This window comes from Amblyomma maculatum, chromosome 4, assembly GCF_055883805.1.
Source record: "Amblyomma maculatum isolate TAMU_Amacu chromosome 4, ASM5588380v1, whole genome shotgun sequence".
Lineage (NCBI taxonomy): Eukaryota > Metazoa > Arthropoda > Arachnida > Ixodida > Ixodidae > Amblyomma > Amblyomma maculatum.
Window position 1 is genome coordinate 168828652 of NC_139347.1, and position 18738 is coordinate 168847389.

The following is an 18738-nucleotide window of genomic DNA, read 5'->3' on the forward strand; positions in this document are numbered from 1 at the left end:
GAATTTCTCCTGGCATATAATATCCAAAAACCATTTTAGACTTTATTAATAAAGAAAGGAGGATACATCTTCTCGAAAGCGATCGTTTTATTTCATATTGAGTGACCCTGTGCAGTGTATCAGCCCACTGTGTGCAGTTACACAAAATTAGTGGTTAAAACACACCTGCCAACTCTTCTGATTTGCCTGGGAGACTCCAGACTTTTTTCACTAGCTTTCTGATTGTATGACCACTACTCTATATATCCCGATAAGTTGCTTCTGCTGACACAAGGATGATTTATGTGAAACTGGTATCATGGAATCTGCATCGTAATTGCTAGCATTGCCATAGACAACTGCACTATCAGCATCATTGGTTAAGCTGTCGATTGAAGCCAAATCAAGCAAAGTGAAAATAGCAGTGGATGGTTGCACTTCACATTTGCTTTTTTAGCTGCTTGTTGAAGATTGTCTAGGCTGCCTTTGTGCAGTGCACTGTGTAAAGTTTGAATTGTCGTATGATTGAGGCCATGGTGCCATCAAAGTGCTGGAAATATTTACAGACGTTTTTGCAGTCTCATACTTCTGAATTTCCGTGCCACGTGACATCAAGAAAAGGCAAACATATTCAATTTTGCACAATGCGTGGACTCAACGTCATTATGTCTCAGGGCGACGAAGTTCACTTTAAACTGAAACTGAACCCTTGGAGTGGAGAACCAGAATGCCTGGAGTGAGTTTGTCAGGTGCCGTTCGACCCAAGTCGTATTTGTTGGGTGTGTGTGTGTGCTTTGCTGCAGATTTCTCCAATGAGGCATTGTCACTTATGTGTGCAGAAGAGAACGAGGATGTGGACGACGATGGAAATGCAGTGAGCGGTGGAGGGGATGGCAGTGGAGATGGCCCCGTGCACACGCGGAGAAGACGAGAGTTCAACAAGAAGGTCACTCTCTTTCTCCCTCCCTTTGCTCTGCTTCTCTTGTCTCTGCTCATGCATTTTGCACATACCCCGCCTGGGTGGCGCAGTGGTTACGGCGCTCGACTACTGTTCCCAAGGACGCGGGATCGAATCCCGGCCTCGGCGGCAGCTTTTCGATGGAGGCGAAAAGCAAGGCACCCGTGTGCTGTGCGATGTCAGTGCACGTTACAGAACCCCAGGTGGTCGAAATTTCCGGAGTCCTCCACTACGGTGTCTTTCATAGCCTGAGTTGTTTTGAGACGTTAAACCCCGCAAACCAAACCAAACCAAATTTTGCACATCCACTTTCCGGGGGTGCACAGTGCATTAAATGCATTTTACACATTGTATATGCCTGTGCAAGGAATTGCAAACTGTGTCTCATTGATGCATGTATTTCTCTGCTGAAGGGATTTAATCAACAATTACAGCTGTTGAGGGATGGGCTCCTCGAAAACTTATCTCTTCTCAATATGATGCTATTTCAGTAAAAACTACCACTTATAAACACTTTCAAAAATAAGCCGAAGGGCCTACACATGCTGGATGTGCTGTAGCATGGAAAAAGGTTGAGGATTCTGCCCTCCCATGTCCACCCCACAGCCCAGAAAACTGGTTTCTCTGATGATCGTGGCAAGTTCTATAATGCTTGATCCCCTCTTTCCACATCTAGTTTTAGTTCTCAGATTGCTGCTTTCACGTTCTTAATTGAATGCCTTGGATAAGTGAAAAACATTGTATGATAGTAGTGCAGCTGCTGGTCATGGCTGTGTGACAGAGCAGTGAAAGGTATTCTTTAACGTGTAAGCATTGTATGGCTATGCAGGTGGGTTTTTCGGGGGCATGAAAGAAGAACTAGTTGGTATATCAGGAAAAGAATGGTACCATCAGATATAGCGTCAAGGAAAGGTGACAAAATGGACAAAATGGTTGATGTGGGTTAATTGGTTGAATAATTACAGCCAATTAAGTCAGACGTCGAAACAGCCGGGAGGATAATGTCGACGTCCAAAGGGGGTCACATGGTACCTGACTTCTGGTGACGTAGGCTTAACTTGCGGTGGCGAGAAATTAGAAAAGTTTGAATGTGAATGAGTGGGAAATTCCGTCATTTGCGTGCACAAATGGGTGGGAATGGTTTGAAAGTGTGCGAAAAGAGGTGATCAACCAACTGCAGTGTGAGAAATTCCAAGAGCAGTGCAGTATCCGCAGTGCAGAAATGTGAAAGCCTGAGTGTTGCTGCTGCACACGGCACATCGTGCGCCCCTTGTCGACCACAACCAGCATTCTTTTGAATACATAAAAGTTTACAGGCATTCTCAACGCTTAGGCTTACGCATTTCCACAGTGCCGATTCTGCAGGGATCTCGGAAAATTATCTTACTCTGTAATACTCTGCTGAGGGAAATTCAGTGCAGTAATATCACTCGCTTAACATGCGCCGTTTTGAATGTGATGATTACTCACAGCAGCGCCGCAAATGGTTTCCACGTGCGTCTTCTCCACATTCGTCTGTCTTCAACCTCTATCTCAAGAGATGAACTTGTAGACCGAAAATTGAAGCTGGGCCTCGTGCAAAAGTTTGGGCCTAGTTTGATTTTCCAGTATGTGCTTCTGCTTCTGAGCAAAGAAAGGGCGCCACCATGTTGCATGGCAAACAGTGAATGCATTGCCTTAGCCAGTTGCAGCTGAACGTTGCATAACACAGGTGTGACAACTGTTGGCGAGTCTTTTTTTTTTTTTTTTTTGGCCAGCTGCTGTTCAAGCAGATAACGCTGTTGCGAGACCACTCTGTGTGGGCCAATACACGCTGCAAATTCTCCCGTCATGTCACTAGTACGTGCTCTGATGCCTGGCTGAGGGGTCGGGGGTGCTTCCTACTTGCTACGCAGAACCCGACGTTCATGGATGGTGTGCCTGGGGTGGAGCCCATCACCGCTCAGCCTACGCTGCTGCAGATTCAGCGCAAGTGCCAGGATTTGTGCCACTGGAAGGGGTCAGTCCTCCCGCGTTTTTCATTTCGCCTGGCAGAGTGGAGCATTGGATTCATGCGCAGGTTGCCGTCTCATTGCGAGTCGGCCGGAAAATTTTTCGTTTTTATCCCTTGCTCAATCTCATCGCTTTTAAACATACCGTGCTTGGAAATCCAGGGTACCGATTCGCCCCAGCTTTGTAGGCCTTGTGATTTTGCCCTCAGCTGTCAGATGAAGTGGGTGGTACTGATATTGGCAATGGATAGGGGCAGCGCCCACGGTAAAAAGAGGAAACTGTGTCCAAATTGCAAACTTTGGCATTGTTAATAAATGCACAACGACCTAGCAACAAACTCAGTTGAGAAAATTCAGTGGCACAAAGTCTTAGACGTAACAATGTAGAGGTAATCAAGAAGTGAAAGAAAAAAAGAAAGACGTGCTTTTCAGAAGCAATGAAAACAATGGCAAATGGGTTTTTTTGGCTGTTTCTTAACTTAGCTACAAGCCATAACCATCATAAAATAAATGCATACTGGAGCCAAATTAGGACCGCTCTATATATAACCCTTCTACAATTGAGAATGCTCTAAAAACCCTGTTCTTATTGATTGCTGCCACGTCGCCATCTTAAAAAGTATCGCTGGAAGCTGCTATTGTGTTGTGGAGGAAAAGGAAACGAATAGTAATGCTAAATAGCTAACTATATCCGGAAGTTTACAGTGCAATGAGCTGCTGTAGAACGTTATAGGTTAAAAATGGCAGTGGTGTTCATGATGTATCGGTGGCTGTGGCACTGAGGCATCAGTGTTGACACGAGCAACGATGAAGGACGGCGTACAAGAATCGGTTCTACTTGACAGGTGAGCTGCTCCGACGGCTATTTCAACTTGACACGGAGAAAGTGAAATAGTGCGATGAACTTCTCAGTGAACTGTGAGGCTTGTGGGTGGGCGCTCTGTTGGCATGGCAGCAAGTGCTATGCACACTCTGTCCGGCTATGAAAGGTAACTTTACCCAGCAGGCCGCGTTTCATAATCATCCTGTATTTCCCAAAGAAAAAAAAACTGAATCCTGATTACATTGGCCTCGGTCAGATTTGTCTACGTGTTTAGGACCAATGCACAACACAAGTACCTTGATTTCAGATGCATAAAAAGTAGGAGCTAGCTGTGTAACCAGCTGTTTTGCAGAAGGCCGTCATGTTTACAGTTCTTTTATCTTGGCAGTATGCCTTCACGGTGACGAAGGTTACCCATGACACAATTCAATTGAGTAAAATTTGTCGGGCTAGTTGGTTCATAGTTCAATGCAATAAAAAACTGCGCTAATCAGACACGGACGAAGGAAAGGTAGGACGCACACAAACGCAGAACCAAAAAGTAAAAGGACTTGAATAGGCACGATCTTTTTCTTCAAACAAAAGGCCAAAAACCTCGAATGGCACGTTGCCACTGCTATGAGACAGGCGCAAGAAATCGCTGCATTTTGCCTTGCTTGGTTACACAAAAAAGAGCCCTATTACACTATGAACCAACTAGCCCGACAAATTTTACTCAAGCATCTTTCTAGTACTACGGGCTCTTTGCTGCTACTTGCTGCTACTTGCTTTGTTTGATGTAGTCGAAGTTGATATGCTGTTTCTTGAAAAAATAAAGCATTTGTTTTATTCACTGCTTATACATACATACATACATACATACATACATACATACATACATACATACATACATACATACATACACACACACACACACACATACATACACACACACACACACACATACATACATACATACACACACATACATACATACATACGCACATACATACATACATACATACATACATACATACACATGCACGCATGCATGCGCGTACACACACACACACGCACACATGGGAAAAGTTAACGAATGGTTTCTTCACGCGCAAATAAACATCTTGCCATGCAAATAAATTGTCCGGGGCGTCACGCTGCTGGCCACTGGCTGATTCCATGTTTTGTCATGCGATGACGTACCACTGAGCCGTCATGGTATCGTCGTTTTGACGCTGTGGGTTCCGTAATTTGGCCTCTGTACTTGAAACTAGTCACTTTTTGACGCAGAGCTTTGCAGCTAGTATGATAAAAAAACCTCTAGTTTGCAAGACTGCATAGGGCCTGTCTTTTCTTGCAGGTCGGGCTTTCCAGGCAGCCAGCCAGTGTCTATGGACAGGCATAACATCGTGAAGCTGAGCGCAAAGCCGTACATGGTCAGCTGGAAAGCCGACGGAACACGGTCTGGCCGCAGTCTTTTCATGTTTTTCGATGAATCCTTCATTTTTAATATTTTTGAAGTTCCTTGTGCATTGACACTTGCAAATGTTGCATTGATGGGACCCCTGTTTAACTTCTCCATGCACAGCCGTGCTTTACTTTTACTGTTTTCACACTTGTAATGCAAGCTTGCTGTTGAGGGGTGCCAAAGATGAGGGCTATACATGGGGGTTGGAATTTTCGGTTTAAACCAAAAAACACCGATAAAGGTACGCCGGAAACATTTTAAAACATTCAGTTTAAACCGAAAAGGGTCGGTACCTTTTTATACACACCGCGAACTCTCGATGATGGGAGAAAATTACAACAGTGTTCAATCCAGAGGCATGATGTGAGACAGTTGGATCATTGGTTTAAGTACAGCAGTTGAGGGGTTTAGGGCATTGTTCGTGGTCTCACGAATGGGGAAAGAATGGCAGCCGTGCTTCCTGACCCTCATAGACATGTCAAGCGTTTGAGAAGGGCTGCCTGCGGCAAGGCAGGCACTTGGAGGGGCGAAGGACAAACCAGAGAATCAGCGCAAGTGTATCCATGGAAATAGAGGAGACCAAAGCCCGCCAGTTTCTTGCCGCATTACACTTCTCAGACACAAGCCGAGAGAAGCGCATTTGTTTTTTAAGTGATTTGGTTTTTGCAAAAATTTGATTGTAATAAATAAAATTTCAGTTACTCCTTTGTCAAATGTGGGAATTTATCTTTTACAAATTCGTTTTCTCTTAACGCTAATTTTCATCATGGCAATAGCATTTTCTTCTAGGTTCTTAGCTTTATATATGAGATACTGCACATTAAATAAAAGTGCATAAAATAACTTGCATAAAAAAAGCCAAAATGAGCACTACGTCACTTTTAACTGAACACGTATGCTTTTATCTCACCGAAAAAAAAAAAAAAACGATATTTATTCAGCAGGAAATAATAATAACCGAAAAAAACAAACAAAAAAAAAACGGAAGTTGTGTTTGCAAATAAACACCGAAAAAAGTCAGCCGAATTCTCAGAAAATAAAAACCGGAACCTCCAACCCCTAGTTATGCATTAATATGGCATTGTCTTCCATGCTGGCATTATCATGGAAATGAACTAACAACTCAATTTTAAGGACGCTGTTTATTATTTTTTTTTTCATATAGACTCTGTGTTCAAGGTACTTGATTTTGCATCTAGCCTGTAACAAATGCAGTAGAAGGTCATTTTGGATAATAGCTGGCTTCGTAAATCCTACCTCAACATGACCCCCCCCCCTCCCCCTCCCTTCCCTGTTTAAATTAACTTGTGCGAGCCTGCGTATGTTCAAATTAATTGCTGCTGGTGTTTTGGTCGATTATGTGAGTAAACGACCATCGCTTAGTTGGACACCTGCTTAAGTGGAACTTGCCTCTTTTGTTTTTTTGACAGTGTTTCATTGCAGCTCGATTTTTAGCTAGTTAGTTCTTTCTTCCTCACAATTGCTTCGATGTATGCAGCTCGCTACGTTTTAGAAGAGCACGTCTTTGATGTTCGGTGACTTCCTCTACGGCGGTCTCATTTGGTGCGTCTCCCCCTGCTCAACAGGTACATGATGCTCATTGATGGTGAGAATGAGGTGTACTTCATTGACCGGGACAACTGCGTCTTCCGGGTGTCGGGCCTGACCTTCCCCAAGCGCAAGGAACCCCATGAGCACATCCAGGGGACCCTTGTGGATGGGGTGAGTATGCCAGTGGCTGTCATGATACCTCGATCTTCAGTAATACTGCTCCTTTGGAAGTTGGTCGTTTGCTTTTAGCAGGTTTGCTTTGGCTGTGATTGGGATGCTCAAGGTGCATCTGCAGTATTGGCCTATGCAGTGCATTCCGTTGCAAGGGCTTGTGGCACTTACTCTTCCGTATAAAACAGTCTCTCACTCTCTCATGTGGCCACAGGCGATCTCTGTGAAAGTCGGGGCTGAAGCTAGGATATGCATCATTGTGAGGGCATTGACTTACTTCACATGAATGGCGCAGCAGAAAGAGATGAAGACAAAGAACACACAAGGACAAGCGCCAGTGTTCAAGATGCATCTAGCACTAGCTATGTAACCGGGAAAAGAGTTCGAATTATCCGGTGTTTGAATTATCGAACGGCCTCGAAAAAAGTGATAAGGACCACTTGCATTATGCTAAATTCGTATTTACCGCACAATGACCTCCTCGCATAATGAACCCACCCCCAATTTTTGCCACTGAGAATGTGAAAGAAAAAGCTTTAGTCGTTAGTGCGTCCCACAGCATATCTGCCAAGATGCTGCACAGCGATAACATCATGGTGTGTTTACCTTTTACCTTAGGACGTTAGCTCTAGCACAGGAATTCATTGAAGGGGGGGGGGGAGGGATTTAATTTCATTTTCATTTCTATATTCTCTTAAAGACCCCGTTAGGGGTATTACATAAGGGGTGGGACAGAAATACAATAAACTTTTTAAACATGATGCGTGGCAGCACTTTTGTCGGAACATCAAAGGAAGGTCGTTCCAGTCGGTTGCTGTTCACGGAAAGAATGTCTGAAAAAGTTGCAGTGCGGGCGCATGGACGTGAAGCTTGAAGAGGATGGCCTGTATGATAAGAAAAGCATGAAGCAGGTGTGCAGATGTAGGGTTCCGGGGGCTAGCTTGCCACTTAATTTTATCTGGTCAAGGCCGTTATTGCACCCTTACTGCTTCGTTGGTAGACGACGGCCGTTGCGATGCGCGTCTTCCTCTCTCTCTCTTCTTTATCTTTCTTCTTTATTATCTCTTCTTTCCGCATGAGGCAGCGGAGATGGCTCAGCTACAGAGCCCAGTAGCAAGCCCATGCATTTTCTTTTCATTCTTCTTACAGTAGCAGCCAACCAAACAACCAACTATAGCACAATATTAATGTTGGCTGGAGGTGGCTGCTAGTAAAACTTGTGATAAAGATAGAGACTGGCGATGCAGCGGTGGAGTGAAAGATGCTGTAGATCAGATTGATATTTTGGGATGAAATGCTGACATTGCGTGAGCAGCATGAATGTACGAATTTAGTGGCTCTGTTTTGAATCCCCTCGAGGGCATTAGCAATATGTAATTGATTGGGATTCCAAACTGCAGATGGATATTCTAATTTCGGACGGACCAATGTTGTGTAAGCAAGTTGTCTTACATGAGGAGGGGCACTACGGAGGTGGCGCTATAAGGAACCTAATGATTTGTTAGCAGATGAGATTATGTTCGTTACATGTGTATGCCAGGTTAAATCAGAAGACAGAAAGACACCCAAGTACTTCTACGATGGTACTATATCAATCATGACCCGGAAATGTGATGCCAAAATAAAAGAAGATTACGACGGCAATGAAACAACATAGTTTTACGTTTAGTAGAGTTAAGTGTCATTAGTCATTGATTGCACCATGCTTGTATGTTGTTTAGGTCAGTCTGTAAGGATTCTTGATCGGACAAGCTAGTGACAGGTTGTTATATTACACAATCATTGGCAAACTAACGAATATGGCATGACACTTGGAGGGGTAAGTTGTTTATGTAAATTAAGAACAGTAAGGGCCCAAGAGCAGATCCTTGGGGAAGGCCTGACATCACTGGTAATGTGCTTGTGGTGGCATTGTTAACTGAAGCAAACTGAGAACTGATTAGTAAGAAATGATTTGATCCAGGAAAGTACATTTGGATGCAAGCTTAACTTGGAAAGTTTCAGGAACAAGCGATCATGTGTAACCTTATTGAATGTTTTCGTGAAGTCAAGAAAGATGGCATCGGTTTGCATGTTCATATTGAGGTTGTTATGCAAATCATAAAGAAAAATGGCCAGCTGAGTCCCGATATTTTTGGGAAATACATGTTGTGATGAATGGGAAAAATGATTTGAATCCAAGAAACCCATGATCAAATAATAAATGACATGTTCCATGAGCTTGCTGGCACGCTGGGGCAGTAGTTGAGAGGGGAATTTTTTTTACCTGATTTATGTGCGGGAACGACGTTTCCCACCTTCTAATCATCCGGAAGCAAACCTGTCTGAAGTGACTGCGTGAAGAGCAAATATAAGTATGGTATGTTTTGTGTTCATTAGGATTTTCGAGTTAATTTCGTCCGGTCCAGCTGAGGAGGATGGTTATCAATTTTCGATTAGACATTCTGTACCAGAAGAAGTAAAAGTAATGGATGACCTAGCAGAATTGGCAGATTTCCAGCGCTAGTCCGGTTGTGCACGCGTCATATTCAGTATGTTCGCTTTATCATGCGACGTTTGTGTGGCCGCTGTCCACTGCCACAGGGTCATTGGAACGTATGTTAGTGCAAATGCCTTTTGAAGCTAACAATGCTAAAATCTGGCGTCATGACCGCGGCTGACCGCGTGCTTTCGTTGACTCATGGATTTTGGAAGGATGGACGACTGTTGCAAAAAAAAAGTTTTTTCCGCTTAATGATTTGATTTTTTTATTTGGAGACCTGTAACGCCCATCGGACATCATAGCCTTTCATGGGTGTTGGCTGGGACCACGCGTACTGAATTTCCAATTAACGATGGCTGAATTAACGAGTATGTAGTTGCGAGTTTCGGAGGTTGCGCGGAAGAGATGAGCAGGCAGCCGCCACCACGACCGCCAACCTTTACCCTCTGGCTCCACTGGCTGTCTCGCCGGTCATGGCACCATTTGGGTGTTATCCAATTTTTTATGGTTTTTTTACCTGGTTTCATCTTCTGTCCCCATTTCGGATGTGCGCAGCATCTAACCATGCTACTTTATAGCTTAGGTGTTTATTTGGCCATGTGCTGGGTGCCAGGCAGCCCAGATGCAATAGATCATAGTTCGAATTATCCATAGCAGAATTGACTTGTGTTTGAATCAGCAGGTATACACAGACCTCTATTGAGCTTGGCTGGAACAAGTAGTGTTGTTTGAATTGTCAGGAAGTTTGAATGATTGAGGTTCGCATTAACAAGCTTTCACTGGACTAGCAAAGAAAGCTGTGCAAGTTGGTACAGATTGAGTGATGGATGGTGAGACAGTACTGTGAGGAATGATGCTAACTCTCTCTGAATGGTGCTAACTGGGGGTACACAGCTTTGTAAAGACGGCATGACTTCTTTCTTTAGAAAGATCATGGCAGTTGGTGTGCACTTGTGCACATCTAGATTGTCATGCAGGCATTAAACAGTAGCGGGCTTCTTTTCAGGTTCATTTTTTTTTTTTTTTCTTTTTCAAAAACAGATTTTCTGAGATTATAACTTTGCAGTCCAACAGGTAGTCACACTTCCTCCTCTTGCCCCCTTTGGCAGGAGATGATCATTGATAAAGACAAGGAGAATGACCGGGACGTTCCACGCTACCTCATCTACGACATCATCCGCTTCCAGGTGTGTCCAAGGGACTGCAGCCTCTGCAATGCTGTCTGCTTTGCACATCCTTACCCCATTATGAGACGTGCGGACGTAACATACAATCGAAAATGAGACGCATTATCTGCAGACCTGTGGAAGTAGCAAAATTCTGGTTCTCAAAGCGAATTTGAATAAACTGAGTATGAATTGTATAATTTTCGTATACTTTTTCAATACTGCCAAGATGATCATAGCCACAAGAAAGCAGATTCATTAGCTATGTGCAGATAGCCAATCTTTAATATGAACAATATGAATAAATTGGTCACAGGCAAAAAGTTTCTGAATAATTTAAAAAATTGGTGCAAATAGTTGAAAACAAAAAGAATTTTTTTTTTCACATAACATGGCTTTGAAAAGATGTAGATTTATTGCAAAAAAAAAAAAAAATGTTACTCATCATCAACATACCTTATATACTGGCGTAATGAACCCACATTTTTTTTTAAAGAAAAATTGGCATCATTTTGGGGAAGAGTTCATTACGTGGAGAAAAAAATATTTTTTGTGAGAGTCGAAACTTTGCATGTCTGTCCATTGGTTTAGCTCTAGCTAGGCTAGCTGTGTTCTTTATTTACTTCTCCTCTCACAGTGTGGGTAATATGCTGTTGCAAATGAAAAGGCAGCATTTGTGTTTCCCATGTGGGCTCTTCCCCTCTGTGTAGGGTGAGGATGTGTGGGGCGTGGACTTCTGCCGGCGGCTGACGTGCATTCAGCGGGAGCTGTACGAGCCACGCAAGCTGGCCATGCAGGAGGGCCGCATCAACCGGGACCAGGAGCCATTTGGCGTGCGGCAGAAGCAGTTCTGGGACGCCAGCCTCACGTGCAAGGTGAGCAGCCGCGGCTTTCACGTGGATGTGAATGGCAATGAGGCCTTCTTATCAGATGGTCAGTGCATGCAGATTGGGAACGTGCAGGAAAGGTAGGAATAGGTGCTTCAGGGATGTATGTTGTGAGGGTCAGGTGCCAGCTGCAAGGACAGGCGCTGTCTGCCTCCTCTGGTGATGTGGACTTGTTAATTAACAAGTTTCATTTGGTTGCTGTTGCTGGTGGTGTGCGGATAATTGAGCAAGTGCTGCCCATCTGCGTGATTTTGTTGCCACTTCTGTATCAGAGCAAGCTTGTGTTGCACAAAGGGTTTTGCCACTTCGTGTGTGCCTACTTCGGAGGTGATAATGCCGAGTTTGCTCACGTTTGCATGATAGGGTTAGTAAGTATTCTCTCCCAGTCACACAAATGCTTTCGATCTTTATTGAACTCGATCTGCATTCAACTCAATGTAGATAGAGGTTGTCACACGGCAACTTTTCAATTGCAGTTGAGCCCGAGCCTGTTTGGCTCGGAGCCGCTTCCTCAAGCGATCTTGAGTTTTGAAGCGCATTCGAGGGCGGGCATTGCCACCCTTGACATCACCTAAAGCACACGAAGGAAACCGCTCAATGGTCATTCAAAACTGCCGTGTAGCAGCAGATGCTTGAATCCTTGAAAACCTAACTGCAGATCGAGTTCAGTGAGGATCGGAAGTGTGACAGAGGTAGAGGACAGCCATGCAGAGGATGCTCAGAGTATTGTCAGCAAAATTGCATTTACCGAAAGCAGTATAGTCGGCATTTACTAGAAAGCAGGTCTGTATGAACATTCGAAATTTGGAATAAATATTTGCAATTTGATTCACACCACACCTTCACTATTGGAACTAGATTGAATAGTGTACACCTTCATTATTGGAACTAGATTGAATAGTGAAAGTGGGGTTCGCAAACCTCCTAAACATTCTGAATTTACTAGGAGTGTGCAAATACTGACATTTTTTAATACTAATTGTGATTACGAATATGGAAAAAAAAAATAAATGTCTTCGAATATCGAATGTCCAAACAGTGAAGAAAGAAACCAAAAATAAAAAACAAAACCTTTTTATTTAAAAATTCGCACCATTTTTGCAAGTTAAATTAAACTAGAATTGCATTGAAAAATTCAGAGTAAACTTTATACAGGATTTCTTGTACTTTTTTTTGTACAGGTAGCACCTGCATGAAACCGGGTGGAGCGATAATATTTTTGGTGAACACAGTAAGCTCTCATTAATTCGGCCTTCAGGGAACAAAAAAAAATGGCCAAATTAACAAAAAGCTCGATTTATGAAATGGCCTGAAAAGACTGCCAAAAACTGCTTGCATCACAGCCAATGTTATCTGATGAACACTTGCACGATGGTTGTCCTCATTGGAGATGAAGCCCAGGTGAGAGTGGCACTTTTTAACGGGTTTTCCAAGTGCATTGCTTCGTTTACACGAAGGCCGTCTTCACAAAAGGAAAGGTGCCACTGCGCCTCGTTGCATTGTGAGGACTGCACAGTCTACGCAGTCAGGCATTGCGGTGAAGCTTGCAGTGTGCCCCAGTGCGGTGGCGCAGGGGTTAGGGCGCACGGCTGTTGCACCCAAGGGCGCAAGATCGAATCCTGGTTTGGCGACCGCTTTTCTGTGGAGCCGAGAAGCGAGGTGCCCATGTGCTGTGCAATGTCAGTGCACGTTAAGGAACACCAGGTGATCAAAGTTTTGCGACCCCTTCGCTACAGTGCCTCTAAAAGCATGAGTCGCTTTGGGACAATAAAACCTGTAGACAAAACCATACCGAAGAGCGCAGTGTGCAGAATTCGGAAATTTTTTAATATTTGGACAATTCTGAATATCAGTTTTTCAAATATGAATGCAATTTGAATAACAAACATATTTGACTTTTATTTGAAATTTCGAACATTTGCATGTCTCGAAATTACAAATTTTCAGTTCACCTAAACCGGAAGCGGAACATTGTGCATGGGTAAAGTTGCTGCTCCATGCTGCTCCAAAACTGCTCCAAACTGGCTGCCTCAATGTATTGCCATCAAATAAATTGCAGAACAGGATTTTTCCTCGCAGTGAACCATTAATGGTATTGCCTACAAAAATTGCGAATTCAATGCATTGCGATTAAGTGAATGTGAGAAATGTAGCAGAGCGATGGAATGTTGTGACTTACTTGTACATGCTGTAAGGCTGCCATGATAGAGACGATAGCAGCGCCAGAGGCAGAAATATGCCTCTCGCGCTTGGCCTAATACATAAAAGTCATGAAACTGTATAAACTAGAAAATCATGGAGCATAGTAAGCGTTCGTTTACTAGTAAATTTTAGAACAAGCTAAAAGTGATTGCTCTGTGCGCGTGACAGCACCCTTTTCAACACCAGTGATGAGAGAAGCAAGAGCAGCGAGGGCAGCAGACGCCGCAAACGAGTCGTTAGGAAACATGTTCAGCTGCAAAGAACTACATGAGTTCTTGTAATGTTTCTGTTCCATAAGCAAGCAGGTACTCATCATTGAGCCTGTTTGTTAATAACAAGAGGGTCAGGTTCACTTCATTCAAATGCATAATGGAAGCGTTATGGTGGTGGCACCACGAATGTGCACCCCATGAAGAAATGTTCTCAAGAGTGTTGGGAAGCCTTACAGGGCCCGCTGCCAACTTGTTGAAATTGACATAGTCCCAGTGTTGCTCAGGCAGAGACATGAGGAGTCATCGGCAGAATGCCGTAAAGTAAAGAATCTTAAGGAGGAAAAGGCTACATTTCAATGTTGTCTATCCTCTGAAGGAACTAATGCCCAGTGTCCAGAAATTCTGAGTATGCTTCGAGTATGCATTTTGTGTTAGCATCTGTCAAGATGCACCACAGCCGCTGTGTCTCACTGTGAAAAAGGGTCTTAAAGGCACTTCTGGTTTGGGAGCAGTTCTTCGACATTAGCAACAGTGTGTGCGAAGCAAGGCATTGGGTAATCTGCAGAAAGTCCTTGCTTAGTTTTCAATTCAAACATATTGACAACCATATTCTAGGTGTTCAGATGTGATGCAAATAGTTTATGGCAGTTTGTTTTGGGGCCATGTGATAATTCGGACTTTCAGATAATTCAAACATTTCCTTTGAAGGCTGAACTAACGAGATTGTGCTGTAATGCTCCGTGTTCCCTGCTTTTATATTTCAGTGCATGGTAGGCCTTAGAGGTGTAGTAATTCAAACATCATATGACAAAGAAAGAAGTTTGAATCATCCAAAGATTGAACTATTGAGTGGCCCTGAAAAAAATGGCAAGGTGAATTTACTTGGTGAAAGACTGGGCAGTGGTTGCTTGGGAGTCAAATTAAAAATATTTTAACTTTTTCTATGACTTTCTGTGTTTGCCCAGGTTTTAGAATATTTGTCACTAAGTATTAAAAAATTCTCGGTGTATTTAGTAATTTTTGAATGTTCTGAAAACTCGGGATATCAGCTAGCTTAATCCATTATGAAATAAAGTAGCATATTTGGTTCATGCTCGAAATTTCGAATATTCGCACACACCTAGTTGCTGCCTCTTTTTATGCAGGGAAGAGCAGCTCTTCTGAAGCGGCCCTCATGTGACTGGAGCAGCAGATTTCACAGGCATTGTTTCATGCATCTTGTGAATGAGACCGTGCCTTATGAATGAAATTGAGCGTGCCTCGTGTCAAGATTTAAAACAAAACTCATATTTTCTAGCTATTCTAACTTTTTTTTTTGTTTGGGCCTTGAGACAGGACTCACCTCATTTTTTCTATGAATTTTAGGTGGCGGGAGGGTGGGCAGTGACTCTGGATATTCGCGGGTATGTCGGAGAAAACTTCATAATAGCAAACTTTGCCGAAACTAAAGATCGCAAACATATGCAGAGGGCAGAGCAGAATCAGCAGAAAAACTAGGCATCGCTTTCACTTTTTAAAAGTAGACAGCAGTGACAGCAAAGAAAAAGTGCTATGGATGGCATCGGTCATCCGCAGTGTGCCCCCCACAGCCTTTGCTGCATTTTCCAAAGCCAACATGCTTCTTTCCGGTTTGCTTTCGGTGAGGTTTCGTTTGGACATTTTTATATGCTGACCCTTGATGGCTGGTGGCATGGCGGTAACGCTCTCAATTTTGTTGTGTTCTCCCTGCAGTTGCTGAGTGACAAGTTTGCTCAGAGCATGCCTCACGAGCTGGACGGTCTCATCTTCCAGCCCACAATGGATGTGAGTTCAAGCCCTATCCGCTGTGCTGCTCGTGTCTGTCGCAAGACTGCTCCACACTTAGCACTGGGGTGAATGAAATATAGCAGGCCTCTGCCGGTTGGTGCATGCAAATGCATTGCAGTGCTCAGCTCACTTGTATTGGAATCTCTATGATGAGTCTACGATAGAAGATGGCCAAGTCATAGGCTGTGTAGAGATTTTCTGTGAGCATAAAGATGTAGTCTATGGCAGAAGAGCTAATACAGTACCCAGTGGGACCCATAAAAAGGCTGAAGTAATCAAACAGTCTGAAATATTTGCAAGCTTAAGTAGCTCTCCTGCAAAAATCTCTGCAGTGTTGCTGGTGTCTGTCTTAATCTGAACATGAAACTTTTGGGCTCCACCAAAATATTGGTCATGAATATGTTCACTAGTGGAGTTTGAAAGTTTTGTTTTTTTTTACCCCTTGAGTAGTTGCTCGAAAGGGGGTGAAATCCAAGAGTGTGGGAAGTAATGCTTCTGCAGTAAAAAAAAAAAGAAGCTTCTTAGTGCAGGGACGGCCCCCTAGTGTACGAGCAACTGAACTGTGTACCTTTTGTACCTGCTTGTTATGGATGCTGCAACCGATGCACACAGGGGGAGCAGAGCTTGTGAGATGCCAATGTCCCGTATTGCCACTGTTGAAAGTGGGAGTGGCTCTGCTTGGGGCTTGCAAATAGGGAGGCCAGAGGTTTTGTCGAAGTTAGAGCGCATATGCCTGGCAGGCCATAATCCTGACACTGAAGGCCCTTTCGCAGCTGCATGTAATGCACCATTCTTCGCACATGTAAATGTGTGGTGCACGTGCACATGCCCACTTGATAGCAGCCACGCTTCGTGGGGAGAGGAACAGATGGTTATCACACAAGGCCAAAAGTTGTGCATTGTGTGAGGCATCCATGCAGCCAAAGAGAAAGTGAAAAATGGTCAAGGTCCCCAAAGTGGTGATTGCTGCTAAAAGTTGGAGGAAGCTTACAAAAACAAATGGCAAAAAAAAAAAAAAGAGGCTGTCTGAATGCATGTGCTTTCACTGCTGGTGCTTTTTTTATTCTTCATTATAGCATGGAAAGTATAATGATGGGGTTTTACTTTCTTCCTACTACGGTTGATCTCGCATCACTGCATACAGGTCAGGAAAGAAGGGAAATAGGGGAATGGTGCATGAACAGATTCTTATTTTCAGCCCGTAAAGGTCTGAGCTGGGGACCAAGTGTCACAAATGAAGGGGAGCTGTACACATTGTTTTTCCTGTGCCTTGCAGCCATATGTGTTTGGTCGCTGCATGGACGTGCTCAAGTGGAAGCCCCCGCACCTGAACACGATCGACTTTCGGCTCAAGATTGCTCGAGAGACGGGCATGGGGTGAGTGGTGGAGTCTTGCCACGCGTGCAGACACGTGATGGCTTCATTTGCACGACAGAGCCTGTTGGAAGCTACCGCAATGACCTGGGTGGCTAATTTTCACCAACCGATGTGTGTACCGTCCTCCTGAACTGGACCCGTTCCCGAGTGCCTGCCTCTTTCGAGACTGCCACTTCATGCTTAAACAATTGGTAGAGTGCATTGCTTTTAGCATTGTTGCTCTTGCAGCCTAAAGGCCAATAGTGGGCACGAGGGTCGGTCTCACAGCCGGTGACTTGTTCTAGCACGAGCAGTGATAGCCAAACCACTTGTGGTGGCATGCTGGTGAGAGTGAACTTTGACAAATATGCTTTCCTTTGGATGCTTGCCCGACTTTTTTGTCACCCTTTTGCATGGCCTCTGTGAGTGAGAAAATAGCCTTTTTCCTAATTTCCTCGGAATATTATCACTGTATATTGCCGAATATAAGTCGAAGTAGTTTCAGTTATTATCATCATTATTTATTGACCCTTAAAGACCCCTACGAGGGGTATTACATAAGGGGGGGTAGGGGGGAGACACCGGAATAAGATATGAATTTCAAGTCAAAGCAAACAAAAATAGGTGAAACAATCGATGTAAGGCAGGCTTCAATGCAAATGAAAAAAAGAAAAGAAAAATACATGTGTATCAATCAGGCAGACAGGTACAGTGAATGATACAATGCCAAACGGAAAGGCAACAGTTACCACATTAGGATTGTAAGTGTAAAGATAGCATTTGCCGGAATTTAGAAGCATCTCGTTCATTTACAATACATTCGGGTAATGAATTCCATTCTTCATAGACAAGAGGCAGGAATGACTTGTGCGAGTGAGGAACCATGGAGTCTTAAAATGCTCATAGAGTTGAAATGCTATGTTCGGAGGGGAGGGAGCAAAAGGGAGTCTTGAAGTGAGGGAAAACAATAGTACAGTTTATGGATCAATGATAAATGGGAAATTTTACGCCTTTGTTTGAGAGGCTCAATGTTGACAGATAATTTTATACTGGTAATGCTAGAGCGGGTGTCATAGTTGGAGGAAATAAAGCGGGCTGCACAGTTCTGGACGGCTTCTAGGCTATTAATTAAATAGGCTTGATGTGGGTTCCAAATTGGAGATGCAAATTCTAGTTTGCTATGGACGAAAGTTCTGTAGGCTAGGATACGAATGGAAGAAGGGGAAAAACTGAGGTGACGTCTGATAAAGCCAAGTGTTTTCGATGCATCAGCAGCAATCTTTGTGATGTGCTCGGACCAGGTGAGGTTGTTCGTGATATGGATTCCAAGATATCGGTATGATTTGACTTGGGTGAGGTTGGTTGATTTCACAGAATATGTGTAGTTTATGTTAGTTTGCGCGTTACCTGCATGAATTTGCACTTTGTTACGTTGAACGTCATTTGTCATGTGGAACACCAGCTTTCAATTCTGTTTAGATCGCTTTGGAGCAATTCCTGATCAATATTGGAAGTTATGCGGTTGTACAGGACTCACTCATCTGCGAAAAGATGAAATGTCGAAGGGAAGATAGTTTATGAAGATTAAAAATAAAAGTGGGCCGAGCATTGAGCCCTGCGGGACACCAGAGAAGTTTTTGTTATGGGAGAATGGGGTCATTTTCGATAAAAGTGAATTGAGAGCGATCAGTTAGGAAGGAAGCAGCG

The 18738-nt window shown here is 43.7% G+C and overlaps 1 protein-coding gene across 1 annotated transcript in view; it reads left to right on the top strand.

Annotated features, from left to right (window-relative positions):
- The window catches only part of mRNA-cap (RNA guanylyltransferase and 5'-phosphatase mRNA capping enzyme), a 69883-nt gene that overhangs the window by 31548 nt on the left and 19597 nt on the right, over nt 1–18738 (top strand). The window contains exons 9-16 of the mRNA XM_084602778.1: nt 819–925; nt 2833–2936; nt 5091–5192; nt 6785–6920; nt 10512–10589; nt 11279–11443; nt 15601–15672; nt 16952–17052. Coding sequence (XP_084458904.1) covers nt 819–925; nt 2833–2936; nt 5091–5192; nt 6785–6920; nt 10512–10589; nt 11279–11443; nt 15601–15672; nt 16952–17052 — 865 coding nt within the window. The remainder of the gene's footprint in view (nt 1–818; nt 926–2832; nt 2937–5090; nt 5193–6784; nt 6921–10511; nt 10590–11278; nt 11444–15600; nt 15673–16951; nt 17053–18738) is intronic.